Source organism: Stenella coeruleoalba (genome assembly GCF_951394435.1).
Source record: "Stenella coeruleoalba genome assembly, chromosome: 17".
Lineage (NCBI taxonomy): Eukaryota > Metazoa > Chordata > Mammalia > Artiodactyla > Delphinidae > Stenella > Stenella coeruleoalba.
In genome coordinates this window covers 41,410,865-41,434,962 of record NC_137163.1, presented here as the reverse complement: position 1 = coordinate 41,434,962, position 24,098 = coordinate 41,410,865, and the positions used below count along the sequence as shown (strand labels likewise).

General features: G+C 36.3%; 1 protein-coding gene across 6 annotated transcripts in view; it reads left to right on the top strand.

Moving 5' to 3' along the window:
- Nucleotides 1–1,367: 1,367 nt before the first annotated feature.
- TMEM67 (transmembrane protein 67) overlaps nucleotides 1,368–24,098 on the top strand; it is a 45,059-nt gene continuing 22,328 nt past the window's right edge. For 4 of the 6 annotated variants that reach the window (XR_013824715.1, XR_013824716.1, XM_079902327.1 and 1 more), the window contains exons 1-15: nucleotides 1,368–1,604; nucleotides 3,413–3,501; nucleotides 5,160–5,253; nucleotides 6,188–6,287; nucleotides 7,764–7,833; nucleotides 7,926–8,000; nucleotides 13,070–13,132; nucleotides 14,616–14,770; nucleotides 14,885–14,993; nucleotides 15,806–15,892; nucleotides 16,215–16,280; nucleotides 17,961–18,117; nucleotides 18,494–18,617; nucleotides 20,245–20,350; nucleotides 23,052–23,108. Coding sequence is in view for 4 of the 6 variants with exons in the window: in XM_079902327.1 (XP_079758453.1) it covers nucleotides 1,412–1,604; nucleotides 3,413–3,501; nucleotides 5,160–5,253; nucleotides 6,188–6,287; nucleotides 7,764–7,833; nucleotides 7,926–8,000; nucleotides 13,070–13,132; nucleotides 14,616–14,770; nucleotides 14,885–14,993; nucleotides 15,806–15,892; nucleotides 16,215–16,280; nucleotides 17,961–18,117; nucleotides 18,494–18,617; nucleotides 20,245–20,350; nucleotides 23,052–23,108 (1,545 nt within the window). In the remaining 2 variants the exon portion in view is untranslated. Of the gene's footprint in view, nucleotides 1,605–1,705; nucleotides 1,776–3,412; nucleotides 3,502–5,159; nucleotides 5,254–6,187; nucleotides 6,288–7,763; nucleotides 7,834–7,925; nucleotides 8,001–13,069; nucleotides 13,133–14,615; nucleotides 14,771–14,884; nucleotides 14,994–15,805; nucleotides 15,893–16,214; nucleotides 16,281–17,960; nucleotides 18,118–18,493; nucleotides 18,618–20,244; nucleotides 20,351–23,051; nucleotides 23,109–24,098 lie in introns of those variants that run through there. The other 2 variants (XM_079902326.1, XM_079902329.1) reach the window with 2 other exon arrangements.

The window sequence follows — 24,098 nt, the reverse complement described above, 5'->3', positions numbered from 1 at the left end:
AGACAGTGAGTAAATTTTACTGCCCCGACCACTCCCACAGAGCATTAAGGAGGACTAGAGTTAAAATTCACCCACAGGAAGCTTTTGAACATTAATCTCAACTATTCTGACCATACTCTTTCTGAGCCCCGATTAACATTTATGGAGTCATATGTTTTTCAAAAATTATATTCAGATAAGTGATTTCTACTTCAAATTAGACCCTCCAACAATATGGTAATTACTCAAAAAACATTTTTTATAATGCCTCTTTAAGGAACATTTTTCATAACATACACCTTCTATGTCATAGGTATTAGTGACAGAGTGAATGCTGGTCTTTTGGGGAAGGTCACATGACAAATAATAGGCCTAATGGTGGCTAATAGTTAAAGTTATCTAACTTCCTTAGATGCATTTTCCCACACGTATTGAGAACATTATACGTGTGTGTGTATTTTCCTTAATAGTGATAAATCATCATTTTTATTATGAAGTTTGTGGGTTTTCTGGAAAGCCAAAAGTCATTCCAAGATACCACTGATGAATAAGGTGGCTTCAAAATATGCCAGATTTTATTGGGGGGAGAACAAAATACAACAAAACAAATAGAATACAACAAAAGCAGAAGTGAGATTTAAATATTAAGAAATAACTTTTTCTTTTATGACCCAGAAACTGGCTTTGAAGGTAATTCTAAAATGTTTTGGGGTTAACAGCTTCCAAGAGTGCCCATTTTGAAAGACAACAATCGTGTATGTGTATATTTGATTTAAAAAAAATAAGTCCCTTTTTTATTCACAACTGGACTAAAGATCTCATTTTGTAAACATGATGTCTGTGCTTAAAACACAGAACATAGAAACACAAAGAAAGGTCTGTCAGGAAAGATCTGTTTTTAGTGCTTGAGTCAATCTTCCAACATTGCTTATTTCAAATCAGTGTTTTTCCTACTTTTTTGACAATGTATTTTGACAAATACATTGTTGGAATGTCGCCTTTAACACGAAAATGACCTAGTCTGTGTAAATTTTGATGTAAATATGATTTAACAGTTTAATGAAGCAATACTTAATTTGTGTGATAAAAATCAGATATTTTCTTTTCTGTGGTTATCTATTTTGCGACCTCCTAAATTGATTTCACGTCCCGCTAATGGGTCGAGTAGCAGAGTTTGAAGCAAACGTTGTAAATAGCCGGTCCCACTTGCCAGGCTCCAGGGTTAGCTTGTCTCTAACTCATCCTTTCCTAGACCAGCCAGCTTCCCGCGGCTTTGGTAACCTAGCAACCAGACAGCGCAGGCAGACACTTCCGGACCGCAGTTGTCCAATCAGCTCTGCAGAGTTGTCGCGGAGGCTGATGGGGCGCCGGAGACTGCGCGGCCGCGAGTGAGTGCATCTTGGTGACGGGCGGACGCGGGACCGTGGTGGCAATGGCGGCTTGGTCCACCTTAAACGCTGCGGGTGTGACTCTGTTCCTCTTGTTGGTCCTTCTTCGCGTCTCACAGGCTCAGACCTTCTTCTTCCCTTTCCGGCAGCCGGAGACATGCGGCCACAACCAGTACTTCGATATCTCCGCGCTCTCCTGTGTCGCGTGTGGAGCCAATCAGAGGCAGGATGCTCGAGGTGAGACGGTCCGGGATGGGCCCTAGCCAAAGTAACACCTCCGCCTTGATGCTGTCCCCAGACCCCTCGTCACTAAAATATCTTTTCGTCTGCGGAAGAATGTTTCAGAAGGGTTAACTGCCAACGCCTGAGAGGAGGGTTTCTTGGAGGATTGAAGTTTGCACACAACGAGTGAGGTTGGGGAAACCCTGAGTCCGCTACCTCATAGGCTGTCGAAATTAATTTCTCGGCTCCAGTCCCTCACTCCTCATCCGGGGGGTCTTTAGGGAGGCACCTGGAAAGCTGACTACCGAAGGAAGAAAAATAGAGAAGTAATCTGAGGTGCAGAGGAGCAGGTGACAGAACAGGTCAGGGAGGGAATGCAAATCAGCGCTTGTAAACTTTGATAGTTTTTGATCTTTTCAAATCCCAGAATTTAGAGCTGGAAGGGACCTTAACCGTAATCAGGTCCAGTCTTCTCGTTTTACAGATACAGAAATGGAAGCCCAGATGAGGTCGTAATGTCTTCTTTGTCTTCTAAATTGGGGACAGGAAGAACTCCTGTCTCTTTGCCCTCAGTCTTGACCTATGTGTTTCCACTATGCAGTCTGTCCGTAATATTATAGATTTCCTTAGGATTTAGCCCTTTCATTGTTGAATATTACTGATTGCCCTTAAAGTCTCTTTAGATTAAACTTAACTTTTTTTTTCTTGAGACGTTCATCATTTGGTCCTAGTTGTCCTCACTGAAACTGCTCAGAATAAGACTTTTCCCATATTATAAAGTTTAGAATGTTTTTAATCTCGGTTTGGGCACCCAGGTATTAACTTTCTGCCATCTTTAAATTTGATGTATCTTTATTTAAGTCACTGTGTAGGACAGGTCAGGATTCTCAGGTGAGGAAATATGAATGAGAAAGCATTTCCCAGACTCTAAAGTGTAAGGTTCATAGTTATGAACCCTGATATCATAAACATTCTACTACATGGATTCCTATGGGTGCTGTATCCACTTAATGCCTTCTTAGAGAATGCTGTCCTTACCTATTCAGAAAATTGAGTAGTGATTATCTTATAAAGTTTACTATCTTTCCAAACAGAGGAAAACAGTGATTTATTCGAATCGAGATAACTTTCCTAATAAGGTTTTGTTTTGACAAAGTAAATTTGAATTCATTGAATATATGTGTATGGTTGGATGAAATAGAAATGCAAAATCTCCCATAGCAGTTAATCAGTAGTTTGGTTATTAGTTTAATAGTTATAACTTAATAGTTTATTTATGCTTGCACTTAAAATGGTAGCAAACACAATACCTACTGTGTGCCAGACGGATTCTAAGACCTTTACAGATAATAACTAACTTATATTAACCCCGTGAGGTAGGTACTGTTTGTTGTTCCCATTTTACCAAATTGGAAGCCAAAGCACAGAGCCTTGCTCAGGGTCACACAACTAAGTAGCAGAATCAAGATTAGAACCTAGGCAGTACTGGCTCCACTGTATTGCTTTTTTTTTTTAATATTTATTCATTTGGTTGCCCTGGGTCTTAGTTGTGGCAGGAGGGCTCCTTAGTTGCGGCTCGTGGGCTCCTTAGTTGTGGCATGCAAACTCTTAGTTGTGGCATGCATGTGGGATCTAGTTTCCTGACCAGGGATCAAACCCCAGCCCCCTGTATTGGGAGCACAGAGTCTTAACCACTGCTCCACCGGGAAGTCCCTCTGCTGTCTTGCTCTTAACTACTACTTCTCAAGATCTTAAGAGTTATTAAAATTTTCCTATCTTGGAGTTTTATTTATCAAGGTCAAAATTGGCTCTTTTCTTTTTAGGAACTGTATGTGTGTGTCTACCAGGATTTCAGATGATCTCTAATAATGGAGGACCTGATATTATTTGTAAAAAGTGCCCAGAAAACATGGTATGGAGTATTTATTTTAAAAAATAATCTTACTGTAAAAAATAGTAAATTAAATACCTTTGTTTTTTAAACTACAATTTAATGCTGTACTCTAATATTTTCCCACAGATTTTAAAATTATTAAGCCAACTTTGTTTTTACTAGAGTAAATTTTGGGAGATCAGTGAAATTTTGCAAACTTGGAAAAAAACGAAGATATTGCTTTACTTTTTGAAATCTGAAAAAACACAAAGCTGTGAAAATTTGAGTGTCTTTATTTTTATTTTTATTTCATAGAGAAACTGCGTTATAAAAGCAAATATCAGTAGATGAGTGAATGATACATATATAGAGCAGTTTTTCATTTTTGTATCATTTGGTACAGAGTGAGTTCAGTGTCTTAGATTTAGCGTCAACAGTTTTATATAATGATTCATGTTCGTAATGATATCTGAGTGATAAGTTCATGAAATGCCAGTTTCATCAGTAAATAGGTTAATATCTGTTTTGTTAATCATTTCATTATATCATAATTTTTGGAAAATTAGTAAATTAATAGTTACTATATATGATGATTCTTAATTAACAGAAATATATCTTTGAATCATTTTGGGTAATTATGAGTCAGTGTGCCAGTTCTGTCTTTATAGTAATGTTTCTTCTCATTATTGTATTAAAAAAATTGAGTCTGGGAATTTAATATTTACTATATAAACCAGTCCTTGTTTATGACTAGTACTTACAGGTTTGATGATCATTTTGAAACTTTATATTTTTGGAAATATTGACCCTAGCTGAATTACAGTGATAAAAAGCTGCTAATATGAAATGGTGCCAAAGCAGATTTATTTTTCAGTGACATTACTAAGCTATCATAATTTTTAAATAGTCCTACATGTATAAATGTACTAACAAATATAGGAGCATTTCTTGATATATCCAGTCTTTTCAACCAAAACCTAAAATAATTTGTGGCATTGTTTTGTTGTTACCATTGTTTTCTATTAATTTTGGTTACATCCATATTTGTAATAAAATTACTGTATTTTTACCCCAGGTTTTTTTCTAAACCATATAATATTATAAGCCCAATTTTTGATGATGTCATATTTTATCAAAAACCTTTACTATTAGTGGATAAAAGGAAAGATCTCATAATTTAAACAACTTTAAGTATATTTATTTACAATAAAATTCATCCATTTTAAATCATAACTTAATTGTTAAAAGCTATTATATTTGAATTTTTAAAAATTAGAATAACTATTTTAGAACAGGTAAGACTAAACTATTAATTGGCTATCTGTTGATTAAATAGTGTGGAATTTCGTTGCATTTTTTCTTTGTAAATGCAAAAACTGAATGACTTAATTATGAGAGTAAGGACTCATTTAAATTGAAAATCATAAGGAAAAAAGAACTATTGCCTGGAGTTAATAGTAGTCAGTACTTATAGTAATGATAATATAGTAGTCAGTACTTGTAGTAATAACGTATAGCTTGATTTTTGAATATAAGCACAAATTGTCTATCCAGGAAATCTTTATGTGGCTCATATTTATGTAATTTATTTGCATAGCTCCTGCAAATTATACACTGTTGTGGCTTTTTGGACTTAATGATAAATTAAGGAGAACATTAATTAAGAAAGGGAAAATAATTTTTTTCTTTTAATTTAGAAAGGTGTTACTGAAGATGGCTGGAACTGTATTTCTTGCCCTGGTGGTTTAACTGCAGAAGGAAAATGCCACTGTCCCACTGGCCATATTTTAGGTAAGAAGTAGATTCTAGAATGTGTCCTTATAGACTTTTTTTTTCCTGTTTTTAATGTACATTGTATACATTGTAACCACAGGAAATATAAGTGGTATTTTTTATGTAAATACTTCATACCAAAAACATTGTTCTCCAGCATACTTTTTTCAGTTAATGGTATGATCTGTTAGATCTACCACATACTTTTTAATCCACTCCATGGTATTTCATAGCATTTTGCTATTTAAAATATTTAGATTATTTTCTAACAAATAATGTTTGGGGTTTTTTTGCGGTACGCGGGCCTCTCACTGTTGTGGCCTCTCCCGTTGCGGAGCACAGACTCCGGACGCGCAGGCTCAGCGGTCATGGCTCACGGGCCTAGCCTCTCCGCGGCATGTGGGATCTTACCGGACCGGGGCACGAACCCATGTCCCCTGTATCGGCAGGCGGACTCTCAACCACTGCGCCACCAGGGAAGCCCACAAATAATGTTTTGATGAATATTTTTATGCACATCTTCAAGTGTTTCTGTGGGCTAGGTATCTGAAAATGAAACTGTAGTATTATAAGGTATATGAATTTACAATTGTAATAGATACCACCAAAAGCCCTCTAAGTTGTGAAACTTATCAGAAGTCTATGAAAATACTTGTTTCCCCAAATCCAGTGTAACAGGAACATGCAGGTAAGAGGTAAGAAATTCTCTGAGGAAAATATATTAATTTAAGATGATGATGATGATTTGGAAATTGGTTTCTGTATTTTTTATGTGGAAATGGGGAAGGCTTCACTTTTTGATACTTTATTATGGATGGTGCTTGACATGACTTTATGCAAACAAGTTGTTTTGAGAATTACTAGAATAATAATTACAACTGGGTTTTACTAAGTGTATAGAAGCTTATATATTGACTATGAGTTAACATCTTATTGTTTCTAAATTGTTTAGTGGAAAGAGATGTTAATGGAACGTTGTTGTCTGAAGCAACTTGTAAACTCTGTGAGGAAAGTGAAAACTCTTTTACAATAGCAAATGCTTTAGGAAACAGGTAAGCGGTATGCTGGGTGCTGACTTCATTAATATCTTATATTTATGTAGAATCTGTGCCTTTCCTATCAGATTCCTTGCTCCTCACAATAACCCAAGGAAGGATAGAAATAAACAGGTAAGGAAGCTGAGGCCCAGAAAATGAGACAGAATAGGGTTTAATTCTTGTTTCAGTGTCTTGTTGGTTGTTTGACCTCACTCGATAAGTCTGTCTCCTTGTCTTCAGAATGGGGACATACCACCCACTTCATAGGCTGTTACCACAGCTCAGAAACATACTTTACATATCTAAAGTTCTTAGCTAAATACTACAGAGTAAGTGCTCAGTAAAAGGTACCGATTTTTGTTTGTCACGTAATTTGTACATAATCTATAATATAATGCATAGTATATAATAGTAACTTTTATTTGCAATCTACTTATTATATACTAGGTACTATCTTTATATATTATATTACATAAAAATATGTTAATAAATGTGATGATAATTATCATAACCCAGGTATCCTGGTTTATAGCCTTATTCTCTTTCACTTCCTGTTCCCCGTTTATGCATGCATACCTGCACACCACACACACACCCCTCCGTTTCTTTAACTCAAACACATCATCCCTATTCCAGTTCTTCAATTTTTTTAGTTGCCTACATGCTGACCTCCCTCTAAATACTGTTTTCTCTTCAGTTCCCAAATTGGAGATAGAAAATACTTGAGCAGTTTCTCCTGGGGATACTTAGTGTTGGATCATCTTTTCTCTCAGGGTGACCTAGGTTGTAGCATCCTAATACAGACCACTGGGTTGATCCCCCGTTCCTCTCCTCTTATACCTCCCTAGGCCTAGTTTGAGTTCTGTGCTGTGCCCCAGCTCCTCCTCCTACCTGTTCTGTTTTGTAATGAGTACCCATAGAAACCTATCAGTGTCCCCACTAGTCCACTGCCCTCCCTCCCTCCCTCTATATCATTCATTAATGAAAAATATAAAGTATTTTCCTAAAATAAATAAAGAAGATGAAAAGACTTTAAGAGTGTTTGCTGTAGGTTTGATGAGGGTATAGATACTCGTTTCTTTTCAGCGTATGTTACCTTTTTGCTTTGTGGCAGAAAAATAAGGAAAGTATATTCGATAATAGCTACTTATAAAAATGGATTTGGTTTCATTTATATGAGTTTGTTGGGCTCTTTTGTTATTTGAGTGACTTAACCATCTTTGCTATTCAATACTATTTATTTTATATTACCTGCGGCTTCAAAAGAATATTCGCCTATTATTGGTTAATTTTATTTATTTATACCTTGCCTTGTAATACAAAGAGTAGTATATCAGCATTAATACTTCTAATATGTTTATTTTATTACAAGTAATTGCTTAGTTGAATGAGTCTATTCTAATATAATCAGTTAGGAAGACAAGTTCTCAATTAAATTAGGGCTAGTGTAATTTATTAACATTTAACAAATTATTTTTGTTATATTGACAGGTGTGTCCAATGTGAACCAACATTCATTAACACCAGCAGGTCCTGTGTATGTTCAGAACCTAACATTTTAGTAAGTCTAATCAAATTGATAATGTATATACTTTTAAATTAAATTACTTATATTCTTCCATAAACTTTTTTTTTTCTTATTTATTAATGAAGACAGGGGGATTATGTTTCAGCAGCACAGGGAATTTCCCTCCACGTATGATTTCAGCTGCACGTTATGGAGATCTTGTGAGTATGCTTCAGTTTTTTTTGTTGTTCTATTGTTAAGGATATTTCTGCATTTCTTCCTTTGGTAATTAATTTGGGGCTAAAATGAGAAACATTTATGTGTAAATCCCTTTAAAATGGAAATTATCAGTCAATAAGAAACGTTAGACAACAACTCAGCATTATAATTTATAAGTACAGTTGCTCTCTTCTCTACCTCAGCTCATTTCTTTTTCAGTGGATCTCAGAATGTTTAAGCTGGAAAGGTCTTTTATAGATCCTATAAAGAATGGAGTATAATATAGTTAAGAGCACCAGAGACTCTAGATTTGAACCCTGGATTTACCAGTCATTAGTTTTATACCTTTGGACTTTGCTAAACGTCAGTTTTATTGTCTGTAGGTTGGGTGTAATAATACCTACCTCACAGAGCCTGTACATGGTAGTCACTGGAGATTTGAGGATTATTTGTATCCGACCAAGTTCCTTGTTTATAGATGAGAGCGTGATGGCAGATAGTTAGAGCTTTTGCAACAGAATCTGGTGATAACAAGATCTGGGATGTAAAATGGGAAGTGGATGAATCGGAACTGAAGAGGTCATCAGTCCAAGAGAAGAGGAGTTAGATGACTAACTAGGAGTCAGTCAGAGTAGAGCTTGTGTGGATAGGCTAGGACCTGGTTGCTACAATCATCACTGAATAAATGGGAGTGACTAGGGGAGCTGTAAGGATAGCCGTGATGAGGGTGGAATCTGGAATCCTCATGAATAAAGCAAAAATTCCTCTCCTCCAGTATAGTCTTGTGGGATTACAGGCAAGTACCAAATATTTGCAGAAAAACAAATACTAAAATAGACATATACATAGGGAGCTTAAGATCATCCAAATATTGGCTCGTTTGTAGTAAGATTCATGTTTTCTGGGGCATTCTTCTCCGGTCTCTGATTATAGTGACATATACCATTATCAAATTTGCAGGCCTTTAATTTTCATTTTTTCCTTTTCAAAATAAGTAAAAATAACTTTGCCAAAAATTCCAACAATGTCTCTTTTTCATATTTGGTCTCAGATTACCAGTCATTTAGAGGTCACGTCCCCTTCAGTCTCCTCCAGTCTGGAACACGTCCTCAGTCTTTCCCTGCCTTTCATGAACTCGACAGTTTTGTCATTTTACTATTTTTTTTTTTTTTTGACCATGCCACATGGCTTGCGGGATCTTGTTCCCTGACCAGGGATTGAACCCTGGGCCACAGTAGTGAAAACCCAGAATCCTAACCTCTAGGCCACCAGGGAAGTCCCCTACCTCGACAGTTTTGAAGACTACAGGCCTTACAATCCAGAGGGTGACCCTCAACCTGGGTCCATCCAGTTTTTTTTCATAATCAGGACATGCCTGGCAGGAAACCACAAAAAAGATGTGCTCTTCTCAATCCATTGCGTCACATGAGGAGACACATGTTGTCCATCTGTCCCACCACTGGTGGTGTCAACCTAACCATCACCCCCTGCTGTAAACTCACCACATCTGCTATTAAGTTACCATTTTCCCTTTGTATTTGGTAGGTTTTTTTTTTTTGCGGTACGCGGGCCTCTCACTGTTGTGGCCTGTCCCATTGTGGAGCACAGGCTCCAGACGTTCAGGCTCAGCGGCCATGGCTCATGGGCCCAGCTGCTCTGCGGCATGTGGGATCTTCCCGGACCAGGGCACAAACCCGTGTCCCCTGCATCGGCAGGCAGACTCTCAACCACTGCACCACCAGGGAAGCCCCTGTATTTGGTAGTATTTTTGAGGAGAATTTCCAAGGTTACACTTCTTCTTCTCTAAACCTTCTCTAAACTAAGTAGCTTTAGTTTCCACTGATGTCACTTGCCTTCATCAACCACTACTATGATGGTTGCCAAATGTTTCTATCATTCCTTCCACATTATTAACATTCTACTGTAAGGAATTTTCCCTTCCTCACCTTTATATATTTATTTGTTCAGTAAGGACAGTATGGATTTGTGGGTTCCTATTTTATTCATTTCTTATAATCCAGTATATGTATTGTTTGTTTTGGTGCTCAAATTGTCATAGATTTGGCCATTATTAGAAGCCCCTTTGAGTTGGTTCCTATGTCTTTTTGACATATCTCTATCATTCTTTGAGCATTTCCTTACTTTCTGGCACAATAAGATTTCCAGGCTCATCTTGTACTTTTCCTGCTTCAGCCCTGGAAACAGTTATTTCTCTAAGAAGCTCTTAAGGATAATACTTAGAAACCAAGCTTACCATGCTTAGTATGCCCTCTTTAGCAGACATAGCTAGAAAATATATACACACATTATGTATATACATACACATATCTATAACTATTTCTGTATCCTATAGTTTTATATAATTTTATAAGAGAGACTTGCAGTCCTCCTCAGGTAATATACCAGACAATCAATAAAAACTTTCCAAATATATGAACCAGTGTCTTCCCATTCCCTTTTTCCAAAAACAGCTTACATCTTCGTTTGTTTTCCCAACTTTAATTTTGAAAAATTTTTAAGTTGCAGAAAAGTTGAAAAAAATAATAACTGTGCATATATCTTTTAGTAGTTTAACCAATTATTAATGTTTTGCCACATTTGCTTTATCTCTCTCTGTGTATGTGAGTGTATGCATATGCACACATACACATCCATATTTTTTTCTGAGCCACTTGAAAATAATTTGTAGCTATATAACATTTCACTCCTAAATACTTTATCATGTAGCTCCTAAGAACAAGGGCATTTTTCTGGTATCACACCTAATAAGATTAAAATTAATATAATAGAATTACCTGATATACTGTTCATACCCAACAAATTTCCCCATTTGTTTCAATGAAGTCTTTTATCCCTCCCCACTTTTTTGGCAAGGGGGACCCAGGATCAGTGAAAGACCCCGCACTGAGTTAATCTTTTTAGTCTCCTTTAATTTAGAACAGAGAGATCCTTGTTCTGTTTTGCTTTTTGGGTTTTTTGTTTTGGCTTTTTTTTTTTTTTTTTTTTTTTTGCATTGACTCTTGGAGAGTCAAGGCCAGCTTTCTTGTAGAGCATCCCACACTCTGGATTTTTCTCATGATTAGACTCAGTGAAATGTCTTTTTGCAAAAATATGATATAGGTGTTGGGAATAGCCCATTGCATCAACAAGGAGCACATAAGGTCAGGATGTCCAGTTAGTGGTGATGCTAAATTGACTGCCTGGTCATGGTGCTGTCTGCCACTTCTCTCCATTGGAAAGGTACTGTGACTAATAAGTTAGTCTGAGATTTTACTTTGAGACTATGTACATATCTGTTTTAGCAGCCATTGATGAACCTTACCTGAATCAATTATTAAATTGGTTATTTCAAAATGATTTCACAGGGCTTCCCTGGTGGCACAGTGGTTGAGAGTCCGCCTGCCGATGCAGGGCACACGGGTTCGTGCCCCGGTCCAGGAAGATCCCACATGCCGCAGAGTGGCTGGGCCTGTGAGCCACGGCCGCTGAGCCTGCGCGTCTGGAGCCTGTGCTCCGCAGCAGGAGAGGCCACAACAATGAGAGGCCTGCGTACCGCAAAAAAAAAAAAAAAAAAATGATTTCACAATTCTGTTGTTCCCTTTATATTTTTAGTTAGCAGTCTTCTAGAAAGAGTGCTTTCTTTTCTCTATGTGCTTTTATTTTTTTTTTAGCTTTACTGCAAACTCCAGGTATCATGAGTGTGTTATAATCTGTCACTGTTACTCTTCTTTTCAAAGCTCAAATTGCCTCAAATTTGGACTTCCTTTGGTATAGCCCCTGTGTTATTTTGACATGTCTCTTTCAGTCTTTAGGCACTACCTTAGTTTCTCTATACTGTGTTCCAGGCTCAACCAATGTAATTATAATTTTAAATAGTCACGTAATACTCTAGTTTATGCATTGAAATTCATGTAATTGTATGTCTATTGACTATTTAGGTTTTCTGTTATTAATAATATTGCTGTCAACCATTTTATGCACAAAGATGTGTTTTTCCTTTTGGAGAGATTATTGCCTTAAGGCAAATTTCCTAAGTGTTTCTAAAAATTCCGTGGATATTGTTTTACAAAGGATCATACAACTTTATCACTGGCATTGTCTGTGGCTTCATTTTACATGCATTTGCCAGTACTGTTGTTATTGCTTTCCATTTTTGCTCAGCCTTTTTGTGTGTGTTAGTCAACCTTCTATGCATAGGTTTTTTTCTTACAAAATGAGAATTTTTGCTTATTGAAGAGATGAAAATAATGAATAATGAAGTGACTCATAATTTTATTTTAGATTTCTTTGACAGTTGTGGTGTCACGATTCATATAATTTGGTTTTATCTCCATTGTCCATGTTCAGAGAATTTATTCTGACTGGTGCTTCTCGGTGTCTCATTTTTTAGCAAGATATGCAGATGAACTTTACAGCAGTGGTGCTTAACTAGAGGCTTGTACCTGCAGCTTTTAGAGCACATGTATGCCTTGGTCTCATCCTAGGCATTCTGTTTCATTTGGTTTAGAATGAAGCCAAGCATTTTCTGTTTTTAGGAAATTCCACAGTTGATTCTGATACCCATCATTGTTTGAGAATCACCACTTTGGAGATTTTACATATTAGTTACTCTGTATATCCCCAGTCTCCAGTTGCTTAGAAATCATTCACAGATATTTCTTTTTTATTACTTGCCAATTTAATACAGTGTAATAATCCTAAATCAGCAAATATTAACCAATACTAAGTCAGAATCTAGTTTTTCTTTTATTTTTTTGCACTTTGATTTTTGTTTTAGTGAAATGGGCATAATAGTGTTTTCTTGTTTTTTTTTTTGATTATAGACATACTTTGTTTCCTTATATCCTTTGCCTAAGTGATGTGATTTTGTAATTCAGTCCTATTTGTAATTACTGACATTGCTTAGAATTAATTCTTATATTGCCGTTAGAATCTATTTTTCTGATAATATTGAGAAAGTAATGTTAGTTATTTCCGATTCAGCAATATACATATTAATGTCTTCTAAACAGCGTAGGGTTAAGGAATTTCTATTTGAACTTAAAACTAAAATTCATCTTTGTGTTTACAGGGCATGTCTTTCACTTCAGAATGGTTTGCAGAGTATTTGCAGTCATCAGCAGCTGCTTGTTGGGTATATTTGAATTTCTAGAAAATAATTTTATTCCATTTCAAAGAATTGTGATACCATTTTTTTCCCCACTTAATAAAACTTTCCTCTCTAAGTAGATATATCTCCTTGGTCATTTTCTATAAGAAAAATAAACCCTTTCTAAGTGGACTGAAAGAGAATACTAAAGAAAATGTTATTCATTTCACATTTCATTATTCGTAAATTGAATGTGTCCAAACTTATTCAGCAGAAATTGAATGTTAGGGGAAACTGATTCATACTATCATTTAGTAAATGTTTATTGATGACCTACTGTATGCCAAGCTCTGTTCTCAAATCTTTAAGTTATCTATTTCAGGAAAAGGCAGAGAAAAATCCCCCGTAGAATTATATTGTAAGTAAATGTTAGGTGGTGCTAAGTGCTATAAAGACAAATAAATCAGGGTAAAGAGCATAGAGAGTGGAAGGTAGTGCTATTTTATGGAGGGTGGTCAGGACAGGCATCTCTGGGAGCGTGATATTTGAGTAAAGATCTGAAGGAAGTAGAAGAGAGCCTTGTAAATATCTAGGGGAAGAGTATTCTAAGCAGAGACTATAGCAAGTGCAGAGGTCCCGAAGCAGGAGTTCTCTGGTGTTCATGCTAAAGAAACAGGAAGGAGACCTGAGTGGCTAGAACAGAGTGAGCAGGGAAAGTGGAGAGATGAGTTCACGGGTGAAAGGAGTGACTATGTTGAGGACTTGGAGTTTACTGGAAGGGATATAGAGGATTTTGTGCAAAGGAAGACAATGGTTGACCTCAGGTTTTGAAAAGATCACTCTAATATGGAGAGCACATTTTGTTGGGGCAAAGACAGAAGCGGGGGGACCATTTAGGAGAGTATTAGAGTAATCCAGGTGAGAGAAAGTGGACTCGTGGACAAGGGTGGTACCATGGAAGTGTGAGAAATGTTTAGCTTCTGGATATACTTTGAAGATTGAGCCAATAGATTTAATGATGAGCTGGATACGAGAAGGGAGAGACAGAATATTACTGCAGTGATTTTTATTTGAATAACTAAAAATGGAGTGGTCTTTTCCTGAAAGGGAAAACTGAAAAAGAAGTTTAAGGGGCAAACTCAACAAATGATCTTATTTTGCTGTTCATAAACAAATTACTTAAAATGGATTAGATTTATATGCATAAGCTCTAATATAGGAACAAATTATTATTCTTTCAAAAATTATTCTGCATAATAGTTTTTTTAAATGTCATGCTGTTAGTTCTTCTTTTAATTGCTTGTCTTTATATTTCCACCTAAAATTTACAGTTAAAATGTACAAATTATTTATCTGCCATATAGAAAGTTCTTTTCTACTTAAATTAGAGGAAAGGTATTAAAAGCAAAAGAATGTCCAAAAAAAGAATTTGCAGAATAGGTAAAGTTAAAACCGAGCATAATTTTTATGTCAACTTTTGCTTAGGATGTTAAAGTCCATACATTTCTCTGTCATTACTCTCTTGTAGGTGTATGCCAATCTGACATCTTGCCAAGCTCTTGGAAATATGTGTGTGATGAATATGAATTCTTATGACTCTACCACTTTTGATGCATGTCGACTGTTTCAGTTTATCTTTGAAAATACTGCTGGACTGGGCACTGTTCATTCTGTTTCATTTTGGTAAGGCTATTCTAATTGATGAACCATCATTTTGACGAAATTCAGTGCAATTACTTGCACAAATACATATTAAGAATTGTTCCCCATTATTAAAACAATTGTGATTGTTTATAGGAGACAGAATCTTCCATGGCTGTTCTATGGAGACCAGCTAGGATTAGCACCTCAAGTACTCAGTACTACACCTCTTCCTACAAATTTCAGTTTTAAAGGGGAAAACCAGGTACAAGTCACTATATTATTGAAGGATAACTACATTTTGATTTACAATTTTAAAAGGTAACAAGAATATTACTAGTCATAATTCTTGATAGCCTTTTAAAAATTTAATTACTAAACTAAATCTGAATATTAGCTGCTGAGGAACTAAAAATACAAAGTTTAGCTGCCTTACTTGAGTATATGATACCTCTGGATTATGTCGTATGGCAGCAAGTGGTACTTGTGGGGTTGGGAAGGACAGTTTTCATCACCAAATGCAAAGCCATCTCTGTCCTGTATCTCCACATGTTTAAAAAGGGCTTCCAAAGATTGACTGGGATTCTTATGCCTTTCCTTAGCACTTCACAGCTCCAAATTCTTACCTCAACTTTTTGACCTTCTAGAATGAAAGAACAGATTTTTCCCTCCCCTACTCACCCCCCATACACACACACACACACACACACACACACACACACACACAACACACACATTTAACAGGTTTCAAATGAAGTTATCTGTCACCAGCGCTGCCTCTCAATTCTGAAATAATAGTTTTTGTGCGAAAACCCAGTCCATTTATTTTGGTGTGTTTAATCATAGAGATACTTAGATTAATGTTGCTTCAAAGTAAAGATAGTTGAATTCAATATTTGATCTCTGGAAAAAGAAAAGATCAATCAACAATGAAAAAAATTTTATAGGCTATTTTACTGAATATATACTCTGGAAGTCTAAACTCTGAAAGTTTGTATAGACTGTTGTATGTAATATATATATTTATAGAGTTTCAGAGTATGTGACATTATTTTATTCTTGTTTTTCTTTAATCAGTATACAAAACTGAAGTTTGTTGCTGCTTCTTATGATGTAAGAGGAAATTTTCTCAAGTGGCAAACTTTAGAAGGAGGTGTTTTACAGGTGAGTATGATTCTAGCTAGAGAATTCCTAACGTGTCTTATATTTGACTGAGGCAAAGATGAGAAAAAAACTAGATTATTGCTTGGATAGAGCATCAGTTGCTTGGTAGAGTTGATTTTTTTCATGTGTTTTAAATTGGAATTTCTTAAAACTACTTTAAGTTATGACTTATAACAAAGATGCTCCCTTAACTTTTCATTCCTTGATACAGTGAATGAGTATTATATAAAGTATATGTCCATGTTGAGTGTTGAGAACCCTTGACTATAAGCAAAGAAAACATCTGTGAGAGATATTTATCAGTTGTATTCTTTTGCTGTAGCTTTGTCCAGACACAGAGACAAGATTAAATGCTGCTTATTCCTTTGGAACAACCTATCAGCAGAATGTAAGTTGGAACTATTTTAGGCAGTCTGTATTTTAGCTTCATTTTTTCACATCAGCAATAATTGGAATATCTTTGAGTTTTTGAAATTGGAAATTTCTTGTAGTAATGAATAATTTCACCGATTGATATAGTTTTTATTAATCTAATCAGCATGAAAAGAGTACCTTGTCGTAGATAGAGTCTTAAACATCATAATTAGTTGTTTATTTACTTCTAGGCATATAGGTCATAAAAATAATCTCTACTTTTGAACATTTTAGAATAAAGCAAAAGTATTACTTCATTTTTAATGAACAATAAAGTGTTATCACTCCCTCCTCCCTCTACCCTCCAGAAACAAATAAAAATGCTTTCCTTTTCTCTCCTTCCATGCTTTCCTCCCTCCCTCCCTCCCTGACCTTCCTTCCTTTGGTAATGCATTTTAAAACTACAGTATGGTACAAAGGAATATTATGAGCCATTAAACGTTTGAAAGAAATTCACTAGTCTACAAAAATACTTCTTGATAAAATGCATATATGTACACCATAGAACAAAACTGTGCTTCCAGTTTTGTTAAAACTACAATAAAAAATACTATCAGGGAAAACAGATTAGAAGATAAACATTTTTAACAGCGGTTATCTCTGAATGGTGGCATTACAGGTGATTTTTTCTCTTTTTTATATTTTCCAAATTTTCTATCATGAACGTGCATTTACTTTTATTATCAGAAACGACTTCTATGTTATTTTAAAAAAATGCTATTTTGTGTCTACTTTGGGCCAGGAGAATCAAGACTTGTTAAATGCCCGCTGCTGTATGCTCAGCATTTTATCATTTTTATCTCATCTGATCCATGAAATAACTATGTGAAATACATATTATTTGTGTTTTATGAATGAGGAAATGGTGCTCAGTAAGATTAGGTAATTTACTCAAGGTGTTGCATCAAGTAAATGTTCTGTTAGGCTTGAAAATCATGGTTTTTCCATTGAACCTGGTTGCCTCTCAAGGAGTTCATAGCCTAGTAGAGAAAACAGCTATATAGACAGACAAAGAATTGCAAAGAATGTGATGTGTTGTTCTATAGATATGAACAAGGTACCATGTTGGTCCAAAGGAGGGTTCATTAGCAGTTCCTAGGGAAATATGGAAAGGCTTTACAGAGTGAGTGATACTTGAGCTTGTAGAATGAATATGAGTTTGCCAGGAGAGCACAGTGGGGAAGGGAATGTCAAGCAGAAACACCATTTGCAATGTCAGAGAGATGTAGAATAGCACAGCATATTTAGAGACTGTAAGTAGATTAGTTTGACTGGACCATAGACAGAGAGGGAGCAGTGGGAGATAAACCTGGCTCTGTTAAGGGGAGCCAAATCATAAACAGCGGTGTACATCAGGAGAAAGAATTGGGACCTCATCCCATAGGATAGGAGTTTTTAAACCTTTTCACTGTACACTTACTGTTGAGAATGAATGGGTTGTAGGACAAGATCCAGGTGGTTCTTTACTGTTAGTTATTTTGGCCCTTATAAAAGAATCATACATAGTATTCATGTTTTGAAAGACACATGGAAATGTGGATAAACAAGGTAACTGAAAGCTTTTCATTTTACAATTAAAAAAAACTTGTAAAGATAATAAATATGCTTTCTAATTTTCAATTTGGATACTTTCATTTTTCATTTTCTTTTCCAGTGTGAGATTCCTATCTCTAAGATCTTAACTGACTTCCCCACGCCTACATTTTATGATGTGTACCTTGAATATACTGATGAAAATCAACACCAATATATTTGGGCTGTGCCTGTGTTAAACTTAAATCTTCAGCACAATAAAATATTTGTGAACCAAGGTAAGGCGTCCATACATACCACTCTTTCTCTGAGCTGAAATCAATTAACCAGTCAACCAACATGATAATTTAATAAATCGCAGATTATAAGAATGGTCATAGATTCTCTCTGAGTATAAGTTTCTATATAGCATGCCTAAAAGTAAAACAGTAAGGTTGCTGGTATATTTAGAAATTTTTACTAAATATATCAGGCTTATTATTAAGAAATTATGTTATTGCTAAAAGTGTATCCTGAGAAAAATTAGTAGAACTGTAAAATCAGGGCTAATTTTAATAGAAAAATTAGTAGAATGGAAAAAGTTCTCCTTGAGAGCCATCTTGAAGAATTGAAGATACTTTTTAAATGCCATCTCTTTTTTTATTATTATAACAGACAGTAGCTCTGGCAAGTGGCTTCTGACTCGGCGCATTTTCTTAGTGGATGCACTAAGTGGAAGAGAAAATGACTTAGGAAGTCGGGCAAGATTAATTCGAGTTGCTACCCAAATATCACTGAGGTAAACAAACGTCTAATGCACTAAATGAGGCTTGGAGTATATGGGAAAATGTGGTAGTGAAAGTAGTGACCTGTAATTATCAGGTGAAAACAATAAGAACACCTGAACTGGAACAATACATACTGTGTTTTTAGATGTCCCGATAGATTGGGATACACTAATAGAGGGGAAAATTACGTCAGAAGAGATTAAGGACTTTTGCCAAAATTCATATTGTAGGCCCACTCTAGACCTGCTAAATTAGAATGGGTTGAGAGGGGGAAAGTGAAGATCAGTGGGCTGAAGCAGGTATGTTAGAGCCTGCCAGGTGATTGCAATAGGCAGGCTTCTGCGGCTCCATCTCCTTTAACAGCTACTGTTCTAGGTTGGCCCTCATTAATTATCAACACCTCACTCTTCCTAGGATACTTTTTTTAAAAAATAAATTTACTTATTTATTTTTGGTTGTGTTGGGTCTTCCTTGCTGTGCACGGGCTTTCTCTAGTTGCAGCAAGCGGGGGCTACTCTTCATTGTGGTGCGCGGGCTTCTTATGGCGGTGGCTTCTCTTGTTGTGGAGCACAGGCTCTAGGTGTGCGGGCTTCAGTAGCTGTGGCACACAGGCTCAGTAGTTGTGCCTTGCAGGCTCTAGAGCACAGGTTCAGTAGTTGTGGCGCACGAGCTTAGTTGCTCCGTGGCATGTGGGATCTTCCCGGACCAGGGATCGAACCCGTGTCCCCTGCATTGGCAGGCGGATTCTTAACCACCGCTCCACCAGGGAAGTACCTTCCTGGGATACTTTAATGATGACCCTGCCTTAGGGTAGTGCCTTGCAGCCCTCATGCGTCTTCTCCAGTATGAGATTCCTATCTCTAAGACCTTAACCAGCCTTCCCACTCCAATATTTTATGATGTGCACCTTGAATACACTGATGAAAATCAGCACCATCTTCTTTCTGGCACTTCAACATACATTATTTTTTTCACTTTGATTTTTATGATAATCTTATCAGGTAGGCAGTACAGAAGTTTTGTCATATACCTTGCTGAAATCCAACTGTGCTGTTTTTAGCAGTCCCTCAATCTAATGTAGTATCCCTAGTGAAAACGAAATTGAAACTAGCCACGCGTGATTTGCTCTTGGAGAAACTGTGCTGGCCACCGGTGCTTGGCATTTTCCTTTCTGAGTTTACAAACTGTACATTACTAATGCATTGAATTCAGCAAAATGTACCCCATTATGTGCCCTAAAGAGTATTAGATATGACACAGTATTTTGTTAAGAATTCATCTTCTTTGAAAATTAGGATATTATCTGCCTTCCTCTAGGCTTCATGTAACACTTCTCTTTTGAGTAGTCCTCAAAAGTGGTGCACAGTACTTCACTGATTTCATTTGTAAACTTCGTAGGACCTAGATCAACAAGAGTTTCTAATTTGTCTCAGAGGTTATATTTCAATATAAAGTTCTGACCACTTCAAATAGCCTATGTTGTTACCATTAGTTTATGTTTGACCTCTAGTTTTTAGTAACTGGTAGTTCTGAGATCACCAAGACTATCCGTATCTAATTCAGAAGAAACAATAAGTTAAATTTATGTGTAAGGGCCTAGATGTATTTATAACTAAAAATGAATTTTCTTTTAAACAGTATCCGCCTTGTACCCAACACAAAAAATGGAAATATCTACCCTCCCTTAATTACCATTGCCTACAGTGACATTGATATCAAAGATCCCAACAGCCAGTCTGTGAAGGTGAGTTCCTTCCTAATCATTGCCTCTCTATGTGTTCGTATAATGCTGATAGAGTTTGTGTTATGATCAAAAGACAATTAGTCCTTTTTAAAGTTTTAAATAAACATGGCACTTTATATAGTCAAGACTTAATTATTTTTTACTAATAGTGGTAAGAGGTGAGTTCTTATGGATCCTGGGTATAAAAAAGCAAGAATTATGTTTGTCAGTAGACAGCGTCACCAGCAGCTGGGCCTCCCTGTCAGTATCCTGGGGTAGGCGGAGCCATGCAGCATCTGCTCCCATCCTCTTTGGCCACCTTGCTTCTGTTAAGATTTTGCCTCCTTGACTAACTAAACCAGGAACTCAAACCTTAAGTGGGCATGTGTGTTCCTCTTTTCACCAGTCTTGCCCACTTGATAGAGACACAATTCAACAGGCAGAAAGAGAATCAAATTATCAGCTTTATAACTAGTAGCGCTAAAGTGAGCCAGAGAATGCAGTTTGGACCTTCAGCCAATTAGTCTTCTGCTATTTCCCAACTCAGTTAAGTTTAACCACAGAACTATAATCCTCCCCTGCCTGGCAGGGCCTGTATATGGAAGCGATACCATGTACACACTGAAAACGGGCTACACCAAAGAGAATGAGCCTGGGAAAGGCTGAGCCGCACGACACAGTTCCTCCTCTCTACCTCGCCAGGCAGATGAAGCATCCCTGCTTTGATGAGGGGTAAATGAGAGAGGATAGAGGTCAAAAGCAGGCTAATCCTTCTCTACTTCTTCCTCATTCCCTGTCCTCTCCAGAAACATGAGAATTGGAAGGTGAGCATTCCTTACTCCAAGACTCACTAATAGCTTTTAATTTCTATTATTTTACTTTTATGAATTTTAAAATTCTAGTTCTTCAGCCAGTGCTTTTGGCCTCTCTGTTGCACTTGTATGTGTGCTCAGCTACTATTGGATTCAGGCTTTCGTTAAGTGAAAAGTAGGCACATAAATAACTTTTCTTTGAAAGATTTCACATCCTCATTTGTATTACCTGGTTTCATGTTAAAATTAGCTTCGATTGCCTGTATTTGTATACATTATAGTGAGAGGAGAAGAAAATCCAGAAACATGCTTAGTAACAACAAAAGACTGCCTGGTTTACGTCTTCCTGGAATGGTCATTCTTGGGTAGTCAAGAGTATATTTATCTTAACATAAAACACTTCTGGGTGTTTTCTTTAAATATTTTTCTTGTCCAAAATATTCTAAACTAAGTCTTGACAAATTGGAAAAAAAGTTGAGAGAATCATAAAACCATATTGAGGAAGTCCACCTCAAATTCATTCTAATTGTAGAATGTACAGTTCTTTCATCATTTCTTAATTTCTCATGACAGCTATTGTAAAAGTTCTACATTCATTTTAAGTATCCAGCTACATCTCTGCTCTCTCACCAAAGACAAATAACCTATCTTTGTATTTTACGGAGCAGATCAAAACCATCCAATACGAATTCCTTCAGATTTCCTCTTTAATACTTAAGTATCTCTGTTTCATTATCTTTCCTAACTCCTGTTCCTATTTCTAAGAAAAAAGGACCCTTCCCACTTTCTTAAGCAAATTTTCAACCTGTACTTGTTTAGAGTACTTCCTCCAGTATCCTGTTTCACCCACAACCCTTTATTCAGCCAGCTTCTCTGCTGGTCCCTTTCCTTTGCTTATAATACCTTTCAGGTTGCCCCATCTTAAAAACAAACTAACACGACCAAACAGTAAAATTATCCATCAGCTCTGCCAACTGTTCAGCTTGCTATCGTGTGTCTTTCCTTGATTTCCCAACCATTTACTCTTTCATCATTTGCAGTTTTGCTCTTGCCATTTGCTTCTTTGAAAACCTGTTTCATGAAGTCAGCAATGAATTCCACATACACTGGCTTTATTTCTTTAACTTGACACTTACACAGTTGACCCTTGAACAACATGGGTTTGAACTGCATGGGTCTACTTATACATGGGTTTTTTTTTTTCCTTCACTCAATATGTACCACAGCACTACACGAAGTTGGTTGAATCCATGGATGCGGAGGGCCAATTCTAAAGTTCTCTCTGGATTTTTGACTGCACGGGGGTTGGCGTCTCTAACCCCTGCATTGTTCAAGGGCCAGTTGTACAACATTTGACACTACTGGTGACCTCCTCCTTTTTGAAACTCCCTGTTTATGACCTTGCTAAGACTTAGGTATCTTCCCTCTCCTACTTCTCATACTCCTGTTTCTCTTAACCCTTTGCTGGTTCTTCTTTCTACTGTCTCAATATAATGGTATCCCTAAGATTCTTGTTCAGCCCTTTGATTAATCTGCCATCTTAGGCTGTGATTGTTTAGCCAGTTGCTGAATTCTTATGTAAGATCAGTCACACTCCTCAGTTACAGAAACCTATCAGAAAATGAAATACGATTAATTTGGCTTGACTGCTATTAATGAACCTACCTAGCTCCTAATGAAGCCCTCTTTCTTTAACATGTGTTCAAAAGGGATGTTTAAAGTAGCATGAATAATTCCCAAGAGCGTATTCATTTATGTATTGATACAAATAAGGGTCAACTCTAGTAACATTGATAGTTCAAAAGTATGGCATTTATGGTAAAATTCAGTTACAAATGTATTTTTCTAGTAAAAGTAGTTTTGTGTTATATAACTTCAGTATGGCTAATTCACTTTCTTTTAAATATCAGGTTTCTTTCTCGGTCACATATGAAATGGATCAAGGAGAAGCACATGTCCAGACAGATGTGAGTTTATTTTAACCTGTTAAAAATACTTACAGTATATTTTTTACTTAAAAAAAAAAGGTTTTTACATGTACAGGAAAGTTGTCAAAATAGAGAGATTTGCCATATATCCCTCACCCAGCCTCCCCTAATGTTAACATCTTACATGATGGTAGTACAGTGATGTTAATCAGAAAATTAATATTGATGTAGTCCTAATCTGTTAACTAATCTAAATACTCTTTGGATTTTACAGATTTTTTTCACTATCTTTCTTCTGTTTTAGGACCCAGTCCAGGGTCACATATTACTTCTAGCCATCGTGTGTATCTTTAGATCTGTGACAGGTGCTCTGTCATTCTTTGTCTTTCATGACTGACACTGGTATTTTGGACCTCAGTTGGGTTTATCTGATATTTTCCCATGATTAAATGTAGTTTTAGCACAAATGCCACAGAAATGATGTTGTACCCTTCTCAGCAAATCATATCAGAAGATACTTGATGTCAGTGTATCTTATTAACAGTGATGTGACCTTCGATCATATGGCTAAGATGGTGTCCACAGAGTTCTCCACTGTATTTTTCCACTTATAATTAATAAGTGTCTTGTATCTTGTGAGGAGATACTTGAGATTATGCAAATATCCTGCTCCTCATTATTCTTTTGCCCTCTAATTTTAGCACACATTGTTAATTCTTGCCAGTAAAAAGTGTTACTGTGACATTTGTCTGATGATGATTGTGTATTTCCATCATTTCTTCTATATTTGTTAATTCAAGTTCTGCTATAAGGAGGAACTGTCCCTTTGTCCACATTGATTTATTTATTCAATTATTTATTTAAATCAGTATGGACTCATGGATATTTATTTATTCTAACAATAATAATTCATTACTATCTATTTTCTTGCTCAAATTGTCCCAGATTTGACCATTGGGAGTTCCTTAAATTTGGCTCCTATGTCCTTTTAGCCACCTTCCACCACCATTTTTTGAGTACTTCCTTACT